The 22,636-nt window shown below is 41.1% G+C and overlaps 1 protein-coding gene across 1 annotated transcript in view; it reads left to right on the forward strand.

Annotated features, from left to right (window-relative positions):
• The window catches only part of JADE1 (jade family PHD finger 1), a 63,186-nt gene that overhangs the window by 9,700 nt on the left and 30,850 nt on the right, over positions 1-22,636 (forward strand). The window contains exon 2 of the mRNA XM_042782553.1: positions 8,820-8,918. Within this exon, the coding sequence (XP_042638487.1) occupies positions 8,820-8,918 (99 nt within the window). The remainder of the gene's footprint in view (positions 1-8,819; positions 8,919-22,636) is intronic.

Raw genomic sequence — 22,636 nt, forward strand, 5'->3', positions numbered from 1 at the left:
GAAGACGTTTGCTTTTTGAGTTTGCAATGACCTAATAAAGAGGTTTGGATGATAATAGCATTTTATGACAATACCTCTTTGTTTTCTCATTTTTCCTCGTGCACCTTTTGGTCAAGCCAGATAAGCCTTTGCTACCCCATCTCTGCTGATGGCTGCTTATGCTGGGCTGGTGCTTTGCATCAGGAAAGAATTGGTGCTCATGGAGTCTTCCCTATATATGGTGAAGAGCAGGCAAGAAAGGTTTTGGATTCTAAATCTTCACTATTAGAGTACTACAGGATCGTATATGTGTGTGTGTGTGTGTGTATGTATACATGGCACTCTGGAGGTGCAGTGCCTAAGGCATTTAACTCCTGATCAGAGGGTTGGCAGTTCGAACCCACCAGCTGCTCTGCAGAAGGAAGATGGGGTAGAAGATGTACCTCCTGGTAAAAAATTAAAATAATATAAAAGGTCATAAAAAGAAAAAAAGTTCCCAGCACATTCTGTCTGAAACACTTTGGTCCCATTCCCCAGACATAGCCACTGTTACCTTTTTTGGCTGCTCTTCCAGAAAATTTCCATGAATATGTAAGCAACTGGTGTATATAATCTCTCCCCTTCCTTTTTAAATATAAATGAGCCGGTAACTCATCCCCCACCCGCTCCCGGCAGTTTGCTGCTTTTCCCCTTCCTCTTAATATGTCTTGGGCATCTTTCCATATCTGAACATACAGAACTAATAAAAAGGCATACTGAATAGATGGAAATAGGAGTAAAAGCTCAAGATTTGATGTCATTGTGACTGTCTGTCTTCTTTGTTTGGGTGTGAGTTCATGTACTCCCATGTCAAGGGAAAGAAAAAAAAAGTCCCAAATACAAATGATTGGAATGTTGTCATAGCTGCTTTTTCTCATTTGCTGACTCTGTAATTGAGTTAGCAATTACAGAGACTTGGAAGGGAGGGGTTTAATAGATTGTTTTAGGGCTCATATGCAGTGATTGGATTATTTGGAGATTGGCAAATGGGAGCCAGTTCATTCAGAACTACTCAAATTTATAAATTTCTTGAAATCTTGAAAAATGTCTTTATTAATTTTTAAAATCTGAGTTAAAATAATTTTAAAAGAATTAACAGCTAAAATGTGTTACCTAGCACAAGGGCTTCATTAGCATTGTTCATGGGAGTAAATATTATACCTGTGGTTATCTGGGGGCAGTTATATTTTTCTATTTTGTGGTTGTTTACTAATATAAACTCTTAAGCTTAATATTTTCATGTTTGACTTCTTGGGTAGCATTTTTTTAAAAACAAATTCTGATGGATTACATTGTAAAGCACACATTCTATGAAAGTCCTATTTTTCTCAGTTGAAATATTTAGATAGGATTAAAACTTTAACACTTAAGATGTAAGCTTTTGTCAGTTAAATCAAATCTGACATTTTTTGACTATATAACAATCCTTTGGTTAAATTGGGGAAAAATGTGGTTTTGAGTTATAGTCACACTAGTATTTTTAGACTATTTTTGTAAGCATATGATTTAAGTAATATTGCCAATTTGAAAACCTTAGGGTTATCTAGGAAATTAATGTTTGCTTTAAAAATTGAGTTAAGAAACCACCCAAGTTTCTTTGACAATCATTTAGGACAGGAAGCTACTGTGAGGTATAGAACATTATTACATTTGGCTTCTTGGAGAACTATACACACCATGAAAGACGACAAGAATGTGACCTATTAAGAAAATGTATCTTTTTTTTGAATTCTGTAATCAGTACTTTTAGGAATCAAATGATCAATTACAGAGTATTTAAGCATTATTTAAACTAAATGGAACAAAGGATTAGTTGATTATAAAATACTTTCTAGCTTTATCTTAGGCTACATGGTTTCTGAAAATAATACAGTACCTTTAGGTTTTAGATTATTAAGTATTAACAGAGAAGGTAACAAAAACCAAAAACCCATTGCTGTGTAGTCAATTCCAACTCAAAGCAACCTTACAGAACAGAGTAGAACTGCTGCCTCATTGGGTTTCCAAGGCTGTGAATCTTTACAGAAGCAGACTGCTACATCTTTCTACTGAGGAACAGCTGGGGATTTGAACCATCCACATTTGGTTAGCTGCTGCTGCTGTTGTTATGTGCCATCGAGTCGGACCCGACTCATAGCGGTTTCCGAGGCCGTATCACTACAGAAGTAGATTGCCCAACCTTACTTCCGAGGAGTAGCTGGTGGGTTTGAACAGCCAGCCTTCTAGTTAGTAGTCAAGTGCCTTAAGCACTATGCATTTTAACCACTGCACCACAGGCTCCTTAGAGAGGAGAAGGACATAGATAAATTTAAAGCCGTTGTAATAGAAGTCATTCCAGTTGAAGATCAATTAGATATTAAAGTGGAAGTATCTCAAGCTCTGTAAAGCTGAGTGAGCACAGGGATACGGTTTATAAAAATTAAGTATACGGGGACTCAGTTATTCTTCCAATAGGTTTTTATTTAATGCATTAACACTGCATTGGATGATATATGTAGAAGAAGTATATCTTCTAATTGAATACCTTCTAGAGCTTCTTGGGTGAAATAAGAATGAAAACACAGTGGATAAAACTTGACACTTTGAGGAAGAAACCAGCCTTTCTGCATATGAGCCATAAGATAATTAAAATCCCTAGGGTATAATCCTTATTATAGCTGTAGAGTTTATGGCCTGATAAATGGTTCCTGTGCCACCACAGAGAGTAATTCTAGTAACTGGACGGTTTGTTTTCCTCAAAGCAGCCTTCTTTCACTGGAATAACATTGAATAAACATCCTAAAATTCTTTATCGCCTGTATTCTTTTATGAAAGCCCTTATCCCTTCATCCCCAGGTCATTTCCCATTCTTTCTTAGAATCACATACCACTCATGCCTCCCTGAAGACTGCACCCAGGTCACTGAACTCATTCATTCTCAAATTCCTGAGCCCCCTTAGCAATGGGTTCCCTTAGCTAATGGCTGCTTTAATTTATTGCATGCTGATCTTTCCCATTTTCAGCTTGAGGAAACTTAAATTTCAAGGTGTTGAGGTACCTTGCTATCTCACATACATAGCCCACGTGCCATCATAATACAGGAACAGTGAGCCTGTAACCTTCGTAGCACCTACCACACTGCTTGTTTAGTTATTTGTGTACTGGCTCTCCTAAAGTAGACAAGAAGCTCCTGTAGAGCATGCATTCCATAGCCTGTTGACCACACTTATTTAATATAACTGGACAAAATTTTAACTGAATTATTGTATAAGCTAATTTACTGCATTTTAACTGCGTGACATACAGATTGAAGGAAAGTGATCTGTTATAGGTGTTTGGTGGTAGTGTCCACTGTTGCATCGATTCCAATAGGACAGAGTAGAACTGCCCCATAGGGTTTCTTAGGCTGTAAATCTTTGTGGGAGCGGAATGCCAGGACCTTTCTCCCATGGAATGCCTGGTGAATTGGAACCTCTGACGATCTGATTAGCATCTAAGCTCTTAGCCATTGAGTTACCAGAGGTTTTGGGTAGAGGGTAAGAAAGGATGTGTTAGTGTTACCTGAGGAGATGGTGCCCAAAGAAACTGCCCAATTGTCTTAGTGCTTCTCTTCATACACCAGAGATGGAGGCACCAGAGGATTGTTATTGACTGATCCAGCCAGGATCTTTGGCCAACTACCTCCTCTTACTTGGCGCTTTCCTGACAATATTCTGACTATCATCTGGGTTCTAAGTAGTCTTCCTCTTTTGGGGCAGTCCTTAGTGTCCACTGATAAGTAATTTTGTTTATTTAGCTATTGTGTTTCTCTTGGTCACTGGACCCTCCACAGTCAAACCAACCACTTGTCATTGAGTTGATTCCAACTCATGGTTACCCCACGTGTGCCAGCAGAATTCTGCTCCATAGGGTTGTCAGTGGCTGATTTTTTGGGCCTTTATCCCAGGATGCCTCTTGGTGGACTTGGACCACCAATCTTTCAGTTAGCAGCCAAGTGCATTAACTCTGTTGTTGTTGTTATTTGCCATTGAGTCGGCCCCGACTCTAGGCTCCTGAAAATTGGATCACTTTGTCTGTTTCAGTGAAACCCAGACCGAATATTAGGATAAGCAGTGTTGAGAACTGAGTACAGAGTTCTGGGGTTGTGTGTTGTAGCTATCGTGTGAGGCCCTGTTTTTCATCATCTAGCTGGCAACTGTCTGTAATGTCTTTATTTCATCTTTAACTTGAGGGGGTCTTTGTTACTTTAGAAATGTATAACCTTTTAGAGACACACATGGGGGACATTTAAGTAATGTTGTGAGGTAGTAGCTGATTGACTATTAAAAGTAAATGCTATACTAAAGAGCAAGATGCAAAACTTCTGAAAGTAAAAAGATGAAGATGAGTGGTACAGAATGTAAGTGATCAGGATTAGAATGGTGGGAGATGTTTAGTGGTCTTTGAGCTTAGCCCTGGAGAAGAGATGAGTTGGTGATTGGGGTGGTAGTGAAAAAGAACAATAAAAGCATCATTAGTATAAGTTGAGAACTGAAAGGGAAGGGGTGTTTTCAAGGAAGATGTAGGGAAGAGGCCTTGGGCAGGTTAGTATTGAGGGCAGATTGGAAGAGAGGGAGGGTTGGGTAGACCTGGGAGGTGCCAGATGGCAGAAAACCTGACTGGACAGTTTGGATTTAGACCCATTTGCTGTGTGGAGTAGGGAGAGATTTGCATAACACCTGTTATTTATGTTGTTAGGTACCACTGAGTAGGTTCTACATGGCGACCCCTTAGATATTAATTTGTAATAATAATTGGAAATGTAAAGAAATTTTAGCTTTGGAGGACAGAATGCTACTTAAAGCAGTCTAGGTATGAGTATTTGAAGTCCAAACCTGTGGAATAGTAGAGGGACTTGAAAGAGCCAAACATTAGGAATTGAGTAGCTTTGACAATTGGAAATAAGGTAACAAGGCACATATATTGGTAAACAAAAATCCAAACCTGTTGCCATGGCGAACCCCATCAGGTTTCCAAGGCTGTAAATCTTTGTGAAAGTAGATTGCCTCATTTTCTCCTGTTGAGCAGCTGGTGGGTTTGAACTGCCTACCTTTTTGTTAGCAGCCCAAAACCTTAACCACAGTGCAATCAGAGTCAGATTCTGAGTATGAAGATGGTGTCTTGAGTAATATGCTAGCTTCTATCACTATGAGTCGGGTCTGGCTGGACAGCACATAACAACAACAACATGTGTGTCATTATGCATTATAGTGCTTTGCCAGAAATAATGTGCTCCCTCTTCTGACTGGTTTCCCTTTGTTCTTCAGGATTCAGCTCTGAATCCTTTCCTTGACCCCGTCAAACCTCTGTGTTCTTAAAGAACCTTGTGCTTACCACTGTCTAGCACTGTTATTATTAGCTGCTGTCTGGTTAGCCTCTGGCTCATGGTAACCCCGTGCACAGTGGAACAAAATGCTGCCTGCTTCTGGACCATTCTTGTGATTTGTTGTAGATCAGACCATTGTGATTTATAGGATTTTCATAGGCTGATTGTGGGAAGTAGATTTCCAGCCCTTTCTTCCTGGTCCCTCTTACTCTGGAAGCTCTGCTGAAGCGTGTTCTGCATAATAGCAACACATAAACCTCCATGGACAGATGAGTAGTGGCTGTGCATAAGATGTGTTGGCTGGGAATTGAACCCATGTCTCCTGGATAGAAGGCAAGAATTCTGCCACTAACCTGTCTCCTGAACTAGAGAAGAAGTTTCTTGAGATCAGGGATAGTAATTTTTTCTAGCACCTCCTAGTATATTAGGTATTCAGACATTTATGGGACTATGCTATTGTGAGTTACTATACTCTCTTGCTGTTTTCTCTGGAGTGTTGTGGGTAGCCCTTTTAACTATTATTTATCTGGCCACCATCTAGATAATAAGCAGCCATTGCTTTAGGAAAGGTAATGATGCAGAAGGACTTCTGCTTTCTCACTGGCTTTTAGTGGACAGATGTTTGCAACATACAACGACTGTATGTATATCTTAAAGATAGTAACATGTACTTTGATTTCCTCATACAGTAAGTAACTCTGGGTGAGTTAAACAACCTGATGTCAAGGTTTAAGTATATTATTAGAGCCACAGAGGAGGAAATTCTGCCATGCGCTAGCCCCCATTACTGTGCCAGGTTCCCTAGAGAAGTAAAATAACAGTATTCTCAACCTCCATTACTCAAGATCTTTGAGGATGGATGAAAATGGAATTCATTAGAAGGAAAATAACTATCTTTACTCTTACTTGCATAATTTTGGTTGAGAGAATATTTACATGTGTTTGGGAGCATCATTTTATTTTGGCCAATGCTTGCATTTTTCATTTAGTGACTGTTGAAGTGTTTTCTCTAGGAGTTGTATTTGAGAGCTGGGAAGAAGGCATTTTGATTCAAAAAGATTCTAATTTCTCCAAGCTATTCTATTTAGGTAAATTTAAGTTGTCTGAATCAATGACGATGTAATAAGCATTTGTTTCCTTCTAGCTGGGAAGTGTTTTATGGGCTTACTCAGCCTCTTATTCCGTGAGTTTTCACACCCCCTCATGAAGTGGCATTCTTCTTGTGTTGTATCACACTATTACCTTTAAGGAATTCCTCTTTAGGTAACATATTCTTTTATTATTATTATTTTAAAGTTCTTTTGTAACATAATCTTGGGGCACTGAAGCTGATAATTGGAAATGAGTGGTCTTTTGCCTTTCCCTTTTCTCCTTGTACCTCTTGTTGAGTGCAGAAGGGAGCAGGATGCCCTGTCTAGAAGGCTGGAGAGAGTTTAGCTGTCAGCAGTTGGTGTTTTTGCCACAGGGTGACAGGCAGGGAAGACAATTCATTTCAGGTGGGGAGTGGGCACAGCTGTTGATCAGCCACGGAGGCTTTTAGCTGGATAAGGCTTACCCAGGCCAAGTAGTAGATTGCTGAATGCTCACTGATGGGCATGGAGTGGGCTATCACACCCACAGTACAAAATCCTAGCCCACCAAGTGTGTCCTTGAGATAGCTCATAACTCATCAGGAATCAAGTCCAGGCTTCCGTTGGCATTTTTTTTTTTTTTTTTTTTAAACAGTTTTTGAAGAATGAGTTGGAAAACCAAAACCCACTAACTTTTAGCTGGGTGAGTTTCTCAAATATAAAATATTTGGAATTACAGAATTATAGACTTTGTTGTTAGCTGCCCTCAAGTCAATCTGGACTCTTGATGATCTCATGTATAATGGGATCATATATTGTTTATAGGATTTTCATTGGCTTATTTTCAAAAGTAGACTGCCAGACATTTTTTCCTAGCTCTGTCTTAGTCTGGAAGCTCTGTTGAAACCTGTTCACCATCATATTAGCAATATGCAAGCCTCTACTGATAGATGATTGGTTGGCTGCACTTAAAGACTAGGGACCCGAATATTTGAATGAACCATATGAGTCTTTTTCAGCAGTGGAAACAAACTGTATTGTACAGTGCATTTTCTTCTCTTTCTTTTGATTGCTCTTTTACAGGCCCATTTAGAGTAGAACATTGATTCTTTTTTAAAAATTATTGCCTTCTTCTAGCAATGGTTCTTTATATTTTTCTTCACACTATTCCTGTGTGCCACACTCCCGTTGGAGACGTACCACTTCATAAATGCTGTGATTCTCAATGAGAGGAGAGTTGGATGTATTTTTCTGAGGAAGAGTGGATGCTGACAGGCCGCCATACTTTTTCTGATTTGAAAAAGGTCTATTTTATTGAGAATCATTGTTCTAGCACTAAGATCAGGGCCCTGAGAGGCATCAAGGTGATCAGTATTTTCAGTTGGGAAAGCTTATTATATTTGTTTAGAGAACTGCCCTGTGTTAATATAACTGTGAGATTATTATAAGTTCAGTGACTGGCTATTAAGTCTTGTGTCCACTGCTCAGTTTCCTAAATGCAGGATTCTCCTACTCAGTGATGGTGTGGAGGCCTGTTAGCACCAACTACCTGGAAGGAGTTGGCAAGGTGGGCTGGGATTGGTATAAACTGACTTCTCTGGCTGCATCTGGTTGTACCTGTCCTGAAAGGAGTTAGGTGAAGCTTAGAGGAAACCGCATTGAGTATGGAATTAGAAGCTTCCAGCTTGGGCAAGTCTCTGTTTAACCTTTTCTTTGCCTCAGTTTCCTAATGAGCAAAAGGGAGGGGTGTTTGGAGCAGCATTTTATGGTGTTTGTGGACCCTTCCTGTTCTAGGATTTTTGGGGTTTAAAGGAAGTCAGGTTCATCTGGGGACTAATGGAGGATTGGAGGTGGGTAGAGAAAACACTTGGATTATCAGTAGCATTTATTTTGTGCCTAGAACTCCAGATTATTTGGCTTTCAGGAGTATTTGAACAATATTTGCTGGAGAAACAGAATCATGCCTGGAGCAGTGTTAAGTTCACACATTCAGGCACAGGCAAACCTTCCTCCCCCACCACATGTAAAATATGAGTGCCTGTAGTGAGGAAGGATAGTGTTCATTGCCATGGGTTTTTTTCTGCAGTGGCTGACGCCAGTCAGCTAAAGAGACTCCTTCCTACAATAGTTGTAGTAATAATTCAGGAATATAGAGAGAAGCTTTGTACCTTTGAGAAGAGCTACTGATAACGTGACTGTCTCCCCCCTCCCCTCCCGTTTTTTAACCTGCTCTGTTAATGATTGCACCTAATTATGTATCTTTGGTATTTTTCCTGTGTACAATTCAAATGCTACTTAAAGGCATTTGTTTGCTTTTGTATGCTGTAAATCCTGGGCTGCCATCTGAAGCACAACTTGATGATTGTGTATTATCATCTTGGGTTAAGTGCTGTCTCATTGCTTTGCAGGCTGCCTGCTGTTTCCCGGGGAGATCATGAAACGAGGTCGCCTTCCCAGCAGCAGTGAGGATTCTGACGACAATGGCAGTAAGTCCTGCTTTGTTGTGCTTGGAGCCTACCGGGGTTTGGGTCAGTGTAAAAACATGATTTTTTAATGTAGTGCTTTAAATAGCCAAGGCCCTTTGCATATCAGGCAGGTCAGAGAAAGGCAAGGCCAGGAGAAACACATCTCAGTGTGAGATTGCAGGTCTGTAACCAGATATTTCCGGGGAAGGTTGACTGCAGGCAAGCATTCCTGAGGGTTCCTGTTATCCAGGGATGAACAGCCCAGTTCTAAGTCACTGGGGTACCTGTTTTTCCTAAATATCGTTTATGGTACTTCACAGTTGCTCTTCATGAAAAGGGAACTTAATCAAAGCCAGTTAATTATTAACTAGTTCAACTTGATACACACAGGTGGGGGGAGAGGGCTGCCTAGTGTGATATGGAAATATTAAGTACAGGTTTTTAATAGGTCACGAGTCAGTGCACTTGGCTTGATTTTAGCATGACTGTATTTATTACTACTGTCTGCATTTCAGTTCTCTGGCAACCTCATATTTTCACAGTGCAGCTGAGAACCAGAAGTTAGTTGGCTTCCAAGCAGTCAAAATAAATGTCACAGTGTCTATGTATTGAGAAGCTCACAGACTACTCAGAAAAACACTTCCCTTGGATAACAGAAGGGAATTTTGTACCTAGCACAATGTCTGAGCTCCAGCCCCTTAGCTTACATTACAAATCAAACTCAGGAAGCCTTGAATGAATGCTTATTGTACTATGGGATGGGAGAGGAACTGGGCTCCCTTTCAAGGACTGAGCTCAAAGAGAGTCATCAGAGTGGTAACAGAGGTGTCTTTGAAGCACCATGGAAGTGAATATGTAGGTGCAAATTCAGAGAAGAGGAAGGCCAGGGAAACTGCAGAGGGGATGAAGGTTAAGCTGGTCCTGGAGGATGAATAGTGTCTAGGTAAACAGGGATGTCTTTGGTATTCAGCAGTTTAAAAGCTTCATATTAGAAACTAAGACTCTGCTGCTTTAAGTGGGCCACATTGAAAGCATCAGAAAACATAGGAGGGGTCCAGAAACATGAAGAATTTAAACATGGTATTTTGGGTGATGCTTTGGATATAGGCCTAGAGCAGTGGGGAATAAAATGATGGTTAGGGGAGGGGAGTTGGGTGTAGAGGGCATGTGGCAAGATAAGCTGTGGCCAGATTGCGATGAGGACTTGGAATAAGGAGCTAAGAGATTGGACTTCTGGGGTAGCACTGGGAGTCGCTGATGCTGGATGTAGGAGAGGAGTGAACTGAGGGAAGGAGAGAGACACAGGAGTAGTGACTCCAGAGGGAAAAGTTTTCCTTTTATTTCAGGAGAGGCAAGAAGGGTCTGTGCCTGAGTGCAGGCCGTGCACACCACCTCCCGGAGTCTTCAGGAGCACCTTCTTCTGAACTTCTGTAGCACGTGCTGTTCCACAGCCCTGACTAGCTGCTTTCTCTAATGTTTACAGTTTTAGGCATTTTACTTTTTTTTTTTTTTTTTTTTTGGCATTTTACTTTTTGAGGCAAAAACATGCTTTGGTATTTCTTTTCTATCCCCTGTGGTGCCTATCAAATTGTCCTGTTGAATTATAAGCACTCAGTAAATAACTTGCCGCTTGCTTGAGTACAGCTTTGTCTTGGAGCAATCAAAAAGGAAAAAAAAACTTGCTGTTTAGGTTCAGAAATAATCAGAAGGGATTATGAATTACCTCCACATGTTAATAATGCCCAATAAAAGGCTAAAAGAACTGTCATTTACATATACATATACATATACATATACATACATATATATAGGAGCTCTGGTAGCATAGTGCCTAAGGCACTTGACTGCTAACCAGAAGGCTGGCGGTTCAAACCCACCAGCCACTCCTCGGAAGGAAGGTTGGGCAATCCTACTTCCATAGTGACACTGCCTCGGAAACCCAAGGAGGGGTCGCTGTGAGTTGGGGCTGACTTGACGGTAAATAACAACAACAACAACATATATATATGTATGTATGTATGTATGTATGTATGTTACTGAGCAACAGGTTGATGCTTATTCCTTTTTCTTTCCTCATGGCCTCATTTTTCCATTAAGAGAGAGTTGAGTGAGAAAAGGTTCTCTTGGAATGTTCTTTCTCACTTTCAACTTTCAGGGCCGGCACTGTGCATGTGATAGGACAGAAATGTTCTGTATCTGCTAGTGTGACTGAGGAAATGAATTTTTAATTTAATTAATTTACCACATGTGGCTATTACCTACTGTATTGGACAATGCAGTTCCTGGACCTTGGCCAGTCTAGTCCCCCTTTGCTGTTCAGAGGGTCCTAGTAGTCCCAGAGGCCCCAGAAAACCAAATGATTCATCCAAAAACATATTTCTACTCAGAACTCTGGTTAGAAAGGAGGGAGGAAGAGAGTGTCTAAAGTCCCCACCAAATGTGTATCCACGAAAAGTTGCCTCATCTGCCACCTTCTGTTCTGTGATGGATCATTTTCATCATCCTCCTAATACATTACTGTCTGTGCGCACCTCCCTGAGAAAACTGGAGGTGAATGTTAAAGTAAATATTTATTGGATGCTGGAAAATTAACCTTGATGACCATCAAGCTTGACTTCATCATAATCCTCATCTTGACATGATTTCTAGACATGGTAGGCTGTCCTTGGTCATGCAGCTGGTTCAGTATAAAGCGTACGTTGTTGCTTGATGGTGGTGTTCTGTCAGTCTAAGCTTAATGATTTGTTAATTATGGTGGGTAAATAGATCTCATTAAGCGCCCCTGGGATCTCAGGCTTTATAAAAGTATACATGTATCCATGTCATGAATACAACTCTTTCCACCTTCTCTGATAGCCACTGGTTTGCAGTATGGGCCTCTTCTGCCAACCTGCCTATTTGAATTGGGGTTAGTGTTTTTGTATAGGCCCATGGTGATCTGGGAATGAGGTGGGGGGTTTTCTGCCCCTGCAGTCACATCCACAGGAGTGAACCCTACTTTAGGAAGCTTGCCACATCCTGTCCTTCATGTCAGTTCTGGGACTCAGAAAGCCCTGTTTGCAAGGAATGGGTGTGTGCAGTGGCCACTTCCCAGCCTCTCTTGCTTGTACCTGTGACAGAATTTTGGCAGCAGCTCCCTGCCCAACACAGCACCTCCAAGTGGAGGAGAGGCAGCTGCAGATGTCAGCATGGGGCCACAGCACCAGCCTTAGCTGGACCAGCTTGCCTCTGGGTCTGGAGCCCTTTGCTTTGTTTTCTGGCCTTGTTCAGGGGAATACCAGTGTGGTATTTACAGTAGGGGACAGGACAAGCGTTTTCGGTGCCAGGTGTAAGCCCTTACCAAGCTGCAGTCATAGTGGTTGAAGCCTCTTTCCAGGTGTCCTGAGAGTCGGCCTTGCATTGGATTGTGTCGCCTTTAGGGTGATTGCAGGCTGTGCTCTGTAATTGCTGAGCTTCTGGGACGGGTTGCCCAGCCAGTCTCTGAAGTTATACTGCCAGGGTGTGGCTTGGGGAAACAAGGCCTTAATTTCCTGCTTTCCAGCCCAAGATTCTCCCTCTGCCTTGAGGGGTTTTGGCAAATGTGAAAATGGGGTCCGCAGTCAGTATTACCAAAACCTAAAGGAAGTTGCATTTCATCATCATCAAAGGTGCAGAGGCTAGTTAAAGCATCAAGTTGTCCTTGTTTTTGGCAGGAATTGTGTACTATTGGTAATCTCAGGCCAATTAGTAGCTCTGATCAGTGTTCTTGTATTTTTCTCCTGTAAAAATAAGAACAAGAATCAAATATACTTAATGAATACTGTTCAGTTGGCAAATTTTTTCCCCCAGAAAATACAGGAATTTGGGCTAGGGCAGGGTGGAGAAGGAAAGGGAATGCATTGTGAAGGTTGATTGTGTTTATTTTGCCTGTTTTTAAATGTGGTGTCTCTCGATTCAGAGGAAATTGGTTCCTTTAATTTCCACAAGGAATGGTAGCAGTGTGCTGATACTTTAATATTAGTTTCCCTAAAGTTGTGAAGGTGGAGTTCCTTTTCCTGTCTCCTTTGCTAAATTTCAGGTCTGTGTTGACCCTTCTGTGGGGAGAAGGTCTGGGCTGTGGCTGGAGGGGATGGAGCCTAGTATTGTGTGGGGCCTTCTCTGAGCTCTCTGTTTCCATACCTATGCTGGGCTTGGGAATACTACCATCTTCTCAGCTATCAGCTGGGCTCTGCTCCATCACCTGTGATGACATATGAGTAGAGAAGGGCATGGAGTGAAATTCAAACTTCCTAATTTTACAGCTTGGTAATTAATGTAGGTCAGTGAGTAGCAGACTTGAAGTTTGTGGATTGTAAGAGGATTCTTGCTTTTCTGGGGTCTCTTTGGCATTATTAACAGACAAATTATGAAAAGAAACCAATGTTTTTTTAGTGGCTGTAACAGTCGTTCTGCTTTGGACCCCTTTATGTCTCACCGCGTTTACTGGATCCCCTTACGCTTTTTTGGGCAACTTGCTTTCCTTCTCTTATGTCCCTCTGCAGTACTCTATTTTCTTCATGCAGGCCTTTGGTGGTTTCTCTTCCACATAAAAGTTATCCCAGCCCCTAATTCTATTCATATTTGGCTCCACCTTTAATTTGCCCCTCTTGCTCAATCAGTTGCATTTTATGACACCAAGGAGTATGGAGAAATTCATAAACTATGGGAATTTATGTTCAAACACTACAGAACGTGTAGTGTCAAAGACACATGACAAAGACACAGAGATGGGTCTGCCTATAAGCACACCTGGCTGTGGTTTTGCTTTGACATTGGCAGGCAGAGCATCTTCTGGGGCTCAGGAGTGAGCAGCATGAACTGATGTTATCCTTAGGCTAGTCTTCTTCTGTGTCCCTTGGACTTGAACCTCAGCAGGACTAATGGGTGACAATGAAATGGTTGCATGTCAGTTGAAGGCCCAAACAAACAGAGAAAAATCCAAACCCATTGTCATTGGAGTGGAGTTCTGACTTACAGTAACCCTATAAGACAGAGTAGAACTGCCCAATAGGGTTTCCAAGTTTGTAAATTTTTATGGGTGCTCATGAGGAACCTGTACATAGACCAAGATTCTGTTGTTCAAACAGAACAAGGAGATACTACATGGTTCAGAATCAAGAAGGGTGTTGTATCATACTTATTGAATCTATATGCCAAGTAAATAATCTGAGAAGCTGGACTACAGGAAGGAAAATGTGCCATCAGGATTAGAGGAAGACTCAGCAACAACCGGTGATATGCAGATGACACAGCCTTGCTTGCTGAAAGTGAAGATGACTTAAAACACTTACTGATTAAGAACAAAGACTGTAGTCGCAAGTTTGGATTATACTTCAACATAAAGAAAACAAAAGACTAAACAACGGCCAATAAGCAACACCACAATAAATGGACAAAAGATTGAGGTTGTCAGATATTTTATTTTACTTTGATTGTTTTAAAACAATTGTGATTTGGGTGAAAGTTTACAGAGCAAATCATTTTCCATGCAGCAGTTCATACACATTTTGTTTCATGACATTGATTGCATTCTCCATAATGCAACAGCTTCCTTGGATCTTCAGTCAACACCTGTAGAAGCAGCAGTCAAGAAATCAGATGTCATATTGCACTCAGCAAATCTGCTGCAAAAGACCTCTATAAAGTGTTAAGGAGCACAGATACTAATTTGAAGACTCTGGTACTCCTGACTCATGCTATGGTATTTTCAGTCACCTCACACACATGCGAATGGTGGACAGTGAATCAGGAAGACCGAAGAAAAGTTGATGCTTTTGAATTGTGGTGTTGGTGAAGAATACCTAAAATACCATGGACTCAAGGTTGGAGGGACACTCATTAACAACTTGCAATACACAGATGACACAACTTTGCTTGCTGAAAGTGAGGATGACTTGAAGCACTTACTAATGAAGATTAAAGACTACAGTCTGCAGTATGGATTACACCTCAATATAAAGAAAACAAAAATCTCCCAACTGTACTAATAAGCAGCATCACGATAAAAGGAAAAAAGATTGAAGTTGTTAAAGATTTCTTCATATTACTTGGTTCCACAATCAACACCAATGGAAGCAGCAGTCAAGACATCAGATGATGTATTGCGATGGGCAAGTCTGCTCCAAAAGACCTCTTTCAAGTGATGAAGGGCAAAGATATCTCCTTGAGGATTAAGGTGTGCCTAACCTAAGCCATGGTATTTTCAGTCCCCTCTTATGCATATGAGAACTAGACAATGAATAAGGAAGACCGAAGAACAGTTAATGCTTTTGAGTTGTGGTGTTGGCGAAGAATACTGAGAGTACCATGGACTGCTAAAAGGAATAACAAGTCTGTTCTGGAAGGAGTGCAGATGGAATGCTCCTTGGAAGCGAGAGTGGCCAGACTTCGTCTCACCTACTTTGGTCATGTTGTCAGGAGGAACCATTCCCTAGAGAAGGATATCATGCTTCGTAAAGTGGAGGGTCAACGAAGAAGGGGAAGGCTCTCAACAAGATGGATTGACACAGTGGCTACAACAATGGGCTAAGGTATAGCAAGGATCATGAGGATGACACAGGACTGGGCAGTGTTTCATTCCACGGTGCATAAAGTCGTTAAGAGTCGGAGATGACTCGACGGCACCTAACATCGCCACCACCATGGACTGCCAGAAGATGAACAACCTGGAAGAAGTGCAGCCGGAATGTTCCTTGGAAGCAAGCATGGCCAGACTTCGTCTCGCCTACTTTGGTCATGTTGTCAGAAGGGACCATTCCCTGGAGAAGGATAACATGCTTGGTAAAGCAGAGCGTCAGTGAAGAAGGGGAAGAGCCTCAATGAGATGGATTGACACAGTGGCTGCAGTGATGGGCTATGGCATACAAGGATTGTGAGCGTGGTGCAGGATGAGGCAGTGTTTCATTCTGTTGTATATAGGGTCATTTTGAGTAAAAACCTATTTGATGGCACTTAACAATAACAGTAAAAAAAAAATCTTCATGGAAGCTGACTGCCACATCTTTCTTCTGTGGAGACAGTGGTGGGTTTGAACCTCTGTCCTTTCGGTTAGCAGCCAGAGGCTTCTGTCTTTTTGACACACTGCTATACAAATCAACAAATTCGATCACAAAGAATTCATTTCTACAGATTAAATGCATGAAGGCCCAAGTGTGTTCTAATACGTTGAAATGTTTCTGGGCTATCTCTTTGTATGTATTACGCCTTAGTTAAACATTTTTGAAAGGTGAGAGTGAGTTGGGTTGTGGAACAACTTTGCTGGGGATATAAGGACAGTGGTAGGGTCCAAAACCAAAAACCAAACTCACTGCAGTCGAGTCCGGTCTGACTCGTAGTGAACCCCTCCTTGGGTTTCCAAGGTGGTATCGCTACGGAAATAGATTGCCCAACCTTCCTTCCGAGGAGTAGCTGGTGCCTTTGAACCTCCAGCCTTCTGGTTAGTAGTCACATGCCTTAGGCATTACACCACCAGAGCTCCTTTGGTAGGGTCAGCCCCCAGTAAAACAGTGATTTTATTAGAGGCTTATGTTTTATCATGCAGTTACCAGGACGAAAGGAGGGAATATAGTTTCTTATCAAGCAAATAGCCAATAACTTGATTAACTTTGCTTATTTTCAGATGGGCATGTGTATGGCACTGCTTTACTTGCAGAAACAACCTAGCCTTTAAGTAATGCCCAGGTGGGTGCTGCAGATCTGTGCACTGTTGCTAGGAATGGCCTGCTGGACTAGAGCCTACCTGGTCCTAAGCGTCTTACTTTGTTAAGCCAGTTAACACTCCTAAAGATACCAGCATGTTATTTATGTCCAGAAGTAGTGTCTGAGACATAAGGAGATTCTCCATTTGGCCAGTGTGAGGTTCTTTTGTAGTTTGAATTAGTGGTGGTGTGAACACCGATCCACTGTTCATTCTCATTTCTGAACCTCTCACACACTGTACAATGTGAGAATCTTACCACACATTTACATATATATGTGTGTGTGTATACACACATACACATACACATATAAAACCAAAAAACAACCAAACTCAGTGCTGTTGAGTCAGATCCAACTCATAGCGATCCCTCTTTGGGTTTCTGAGGCGGTGTCACTACAGATAGTAGATTGCCCAACCTTCCTTCCGAGGGGTGGCTAGTGGGTTTAAACTGCCATCCTTCTGGTTAGCAGTCAAATGCCTTAGGCACTATGCCACCAGAGCTCCCATATATATGTATATACACACACATGCAAACATCCTAAACCCTGCTTTCTGGTCCTATTGCACAGATACCTACAATACTCACCTTTGAAATATTAAAAATAGCCGTGCTGTCTTGCCCTCCATCTTAAATAAGGAAAAACTTCAAGAGTAAATCATATATATGATTTATTAATATTGTATTATTATTACATGATTTGGTTATTTGCATGGACAGAGGCCACTTGCTTGAAAATGCTTATAATGATCCATGCATTACCCCAGAAGATTCTGTTTTAATGAGGAAGGTAGGAGACAACAAAAACACTTTTCATTTATGTTTTTCATAGTTAATGTGAGATAATTTAATATAAGATCATCCTTATTCTGAGACAGTATACATGGGAAGAATTTTTTAACTCATTTGAATTTGTTACTAGAGTGGGTTTAAACTCTAGGTAGTAATCTTGTATGTGGGTCATAAGATGATTTTAGATGTTACCGAATTTTTAGAGTTCCCAACTCCTTTTCTGAAAACAAAATTTTACTAACATTTAATTTAGTTTGTCATTAAATGTTAGCATTCTGAAAACAAAAACAAAATGTAGCAAAAGCCAGTGTAATCTTAGCACACAGTTTTAGAATAACAGCTGTTGTTGTTACGTGCTGCCGTCGAGTCATCTCCGACTCATAATGACCCTTCCTTGGTTTTCTGAGACAGTATCTCTACGGAAGTTGATTGCCCAACTGTCCTTCTGAGGAGTAGCTGGTGGGTTTGAACCGCTAACTTTCTGGTTAGCAGTCAAGTACCTTAGACACTGTGTCACCAGAGCTCTAGAATAACAACTGGCTGGTGTTTTGTTATAGCATAAATCACTTGTTTCTGATCCTTTTGGTGTTTTTTAATACCTTCTTTTTTGGTTTGATTTTTTTTTTTTCCCCCATCCTACATACTTTCAAAAAAGTGTTTTGTAACATACATTGAAAAAAGATGCATGCTATTTTTGTTTTTGATAATATTCTAAAAGCTTCTTGACCATCTGGAAGGTATTTGGGGAGAGCATTGGCTATAGAGACAAGTATAGGTATAGTAATGTCCTTAGCCTCTGAGTCTGTAGCCTGTGGATTTTGTTATAAATGTTTCTATATATGCAGTTGCAGTCTAATCAGGAAGCAGTGGTCCCACCAATCTTATCTCCAAATGTGTCATTTCTTTATTTTTTCAAAAGCATATCTTCTAATATGCAAATCAGGAGTATTCTTGGTACCTTCTGCCCGCAGTTCTTGGGTTACAGTGCTGATTTCTCATCGAACATGACCTGTCTGATTGATTGATGGTGTGAATAACATAATTTTGGTCTACTCTCCTTTTTCAACAATATTTATTAAGATTCTGCTGTGTACATAGCACTGATTTAGGAATACTGTATATTCTAAGTAGTCATTCTGTGTCTGGTACTAATGATTCTTGAGATACTAACCATTGTTGACAGGAGCTAGTAAATGAGAAGGAAGAGATGAAGAGCAGTGAATGCTTGCTGCTGAAACTCCCTCCGATTCTCTGATCCTCCCCATTCCAGATTCTCACCTGGTTCAGCAGCAGAGTCTAGGTTTTATATAAACTTGTATGAAGTGAAATTATTTTCTTTTCCTTTACAGTTAAGGGATGATAGAAAATCATTAATTATTTTCTGTCAGTGATGGTTTTTTTAGCAGCTTTATTGAGGGATAATTGACACATAGTAAATTGCTCATACTTAAAGAGCATAGTAACACACTTTGACATGACATGTTTATCCTCATGAATCCATCACAGTCAAGATAAACATCCATCACCCCCAAAAGAGCCTCTTTGTAATTCTTCCATTCTACCTCTCCCTAGTCAACCAATGACCTACTTTCTGCCACTATAGATTAGTTTGCATTTTCTAGAGTTTTATATAAGTGGAATAATACAGTATGGACTGTTGGGTTTTTTTTTTTTTTGGAGGTGGGGCTTCCTTCATTCACCCTAGTTATTTTGAGAGTTACCCATGTTGCCTGTGTCAGTAGCTCATTCCTTTATTTCTTGATAGTATTCCATTGTATGGGTGTACCACAATTTGTTTAATCAGTTTTCTGTAGATGTTTGGGTTTCCGTTATTCGGCTTTTACAAATAAGCTGCTAACAATATGCCTGATGTCAGTGATACTTGAAAATTACCTTCTTTTTCAAGTCTTGTCTTTTCTGCAAAGTGAGTTTGATGATATTCATTTTTATTTCTCTTTCTCCTTTTTGAATTATATCAACACTAAGTCAATTAAAATGAAGGGAATCAGGTTATTTCTAGATGGATTAGAGTGTCTCTTGATTGTTACTGTCAAATACCAAATTTGTGGCATCCCTGGTTTTAAAAGCAAATGTGGTGCAGATACCATTTTTCAAGATTTAAAAGTAGTTCTAGGAAAAGTTTCTAAACGATTGCCATTACTTGGTTTGAGTTTTTTACCAGCAAACCTGTAAACTTCTTGGGAAACCACCTGGGAGGGATCCTGACACATCCCTAAAAGAGGAAAACCAAACCAAAAAACTCACTGCTGTTGAGTGGATTCTGACTCATAGTGACCCTATAGGACAGAGTAGAACTGCCCCATAGGGTTTCCAAGGCTGTTAATTTTTACGTAAGCATACTGTCACATCTTTCTCCTATGGAGCTGCTGGTGGATTTGAATTGCTGACCTTTTGGTTAGCAGCCAGATGCCTTAACCCTGCTACACCTGAGCTCCTTAGAAGAGGTAACAAGCCCATTGCCATCGAGTCAGTTTTGACTTGTAGCAACCCCTTACTGGGTTTTCAAGGTTGTAAATCTTTACAGAAGTAGATTATCTCATTTTCTTCCCACAGTGTGGCTAGTGGGTTTGAACTGCTGACCTTCTGGTTAGCAGCCAAATGCCTGACCCACTATGCCACTAAAGCTCCTTGTTGTTGTTGTTATATGCCGTCGAGTCAGACCTGACTCATAGCGACCCCCCCTTGGGTTTCCAAGGCGGTATCACTATAGAAGTAGATTGCCCAACCTTCCTTCTGTGGAGTGGCTGGTGGGTTTGAACTGTTAGCCTATAGGTTAGCAGTTAAGTGCCTTAGGCACTACGCTACCAGAGCTCCCTAAAGCTCCTTAGAAGGGGTAAAAGGATCACTGAAACCAAGAATGAACAAATATGTTGCTTCTGCTTTAACTCTGAAAGTATTTGACGAAAAAGATTTTTGCCCCTGTGTTCATGTTTAAGGTATAGCTGTGGAATAATTCTTTTAAATTTTCTAGTTTAGTTCTTTATCACTTGTCTACAGAATTTTCTTTAGTAATTCAAAGTACATGGCCATCCCATTCTGCTCTGCCCTCTTTTTTTCCCCCTCCCTGAATCTTCTAGGAGTCCTAACCAGCTGTTACACGTGCTCTTCCCCATCTTTCACTTCTTTAAGGCTGTGGATTGGCTGGAGGATGGCCTCCAGGATCAGAGGATGAAAAGAGAGGCCTTTTCTGGTCATTATGAGTCACCAGTCACCTTTATCTCCAGGTTCCTAATTTGGCTTCTGTCTTTCCCTTTTGCCAGGACTCACCAGAGTTAGAACTTCTGTAGTCTGGGCTCACAGCAGTTTGCCCAGAATATTTTGTTCAATGTGGGAGTGAAACATCCTTGTTCATTTAGAGTCTAAAGAGACATAGTTATTTAGAATAGTTTTCTAAACTATTTACTGAAAGCATGGGATAGATAGTATTGGCAATGGGACCTCCTGGAGGAAATCTAATTCTAGCTGACATGAGACCTGACAGTCTACCCAGTAACGGGGCTCAGAACTGGTGATCAAGGATAGCGCTGACATTTTCCAGGTCAGAGGGAAGCACAGCAATTCCCTTTAGTTTTGATCATTGCAGATCTGATGATAGGCTTATACAGAGTCTATTTCTTAATGTCTCCAAGGTCTTAAGGGTGCTTTGACTTTGCCCTTGGAACCTGTAGAGATAAGATCTTCCTTTTTGAGTGACAAGGGATTTTACTGGTAGAATGACTATTTCCTAATAACTTTGGCTTTTTTGTTGTTGTTGTTGTTGTTAATTTCCAGGAAACGGTCCAGTTAGATACTGCAGATGGTTATGAGGACTGTTGGTGTCCAGAAATAGGAGGCTGTTGCATTTGCCCATATAACAAATTAACAGAAGACAGCAATAGGGATGAAGAGGAGCTAGAATTGTGAAGTGTTGAGGAGGAGAATTGGAGTCCCTGATTGGCACAAATGATTAAGCACTTGGTGATTAGAGCCCGTCCACAGGTGCCTTGGAAGAAAGACCTGGCAATCTACTAAAAAAAAAAAAAAGCAGCTGTTGAAAAACCCCATGGAACATAGTTCTACTCTGACACACTTGTGGTCACCATGAGTTGGAATTGCCTCAAAGGCAATTGGTTTTAGGAGTGGGCTTAATACAAGTTGATCGTTGATTGGGGAGAAGTATAGGATGATTCTTAGATTTGACTTTGAGTAGAAATAGTGGTAATATTCACCAAAGTAGGACTGTAAGGAGAAAAGCAGATTTTGGGAAAATGTTGAGCTCAGTTTTTGTCTGAAAATGCTGAGCTTACAGATCTAAGGAACACCCTAAAGTTGTTGTTTAATGTGGAGATGAACACTGGTCTGGAGCTTAGGAGGGAGGTTAGTTGAGGACTGTAGACTTGACTGTCCCTCTGAGTTGCTGGATTAGATGTAGGCATGGATGAGCAGTTTCCCCTGGCTTTTCCCTTCACCCAAGTTATATCAAGTTATATGCATGTACCCTTTAGTTAGTGCTTTTACCCTCCCTTCCCCACTCACCCCTGTTAACTATCAAAGAATATTTCTTTTCTTTGTGAAACCCTTTTCTTGACTGGATGAGTACTTCTTGAGGAGAGCATTTGGGGTAAGAAAAGGGGAGTTGAGGGAAAATACAACTGTTTACCAGGTGCAAACATGCTGAGAGTGGCACAGCAGGAAGGAGTTTCCTCCAAGTCCAAGGGTGTGTTTCAAGCAGGACAGAGTCGTTGGTGCAGCTCATTCTCAGGCCTGAGAAGAGCTCAGATGTAGTGGCAGTAAGAAGGTCTAGGTACCTGGTAGGTGTCCACTTCTAGTGGTTTGGTGGTGGTGGTTGTGCTGGTAGAGAGGGGTAGGCAGATTGCCGAGGATTGGAACAACTTTGGAAGAAAGATAGGGAAAAGAATCCGTTGGCATTTTTGTGGGAGAGTGGAATAGCTACTTATATTTTTTATTATCTGTTTTCTTTTTGGAGTGTGTTGTTGTTGTTGTTAAGTGCTGTCGAGTCGTTTCCGACTCATAGCGACCCCATGCACAGCAGAACGAAACAACTGCCCAATCCCGCGCCAGCCCCACAATCCATGCTATACTTGAGCCCATCATCGCAGCCACTGTATCAATCCATCTCCCTGAAGGCCACCCCTCTTTCGTCGACCCTCCACCCTACCAAGCATGACATCCTTCTCCAGGGAATGGTCCCTTCTTACAACATGACCAAAA

Source organism: Orycteropus afer, unplaced genomic scaffold, assembly GCF_000298275.1.
Source record: "Orycteropus afer afer isolate SDZICR_OR568_19922 unplaced genomic scaffold, OryAfe1.0 scaffold00367, whole genome shotgun sequence".
NCBI classification, from domain to species: domain Eukaryota; kingdom Metazoa; phylum Chordata; class Mammalia; order Tubulidentata; family Orycteropodidae; genus Orycteropus; species Orycteropus afer.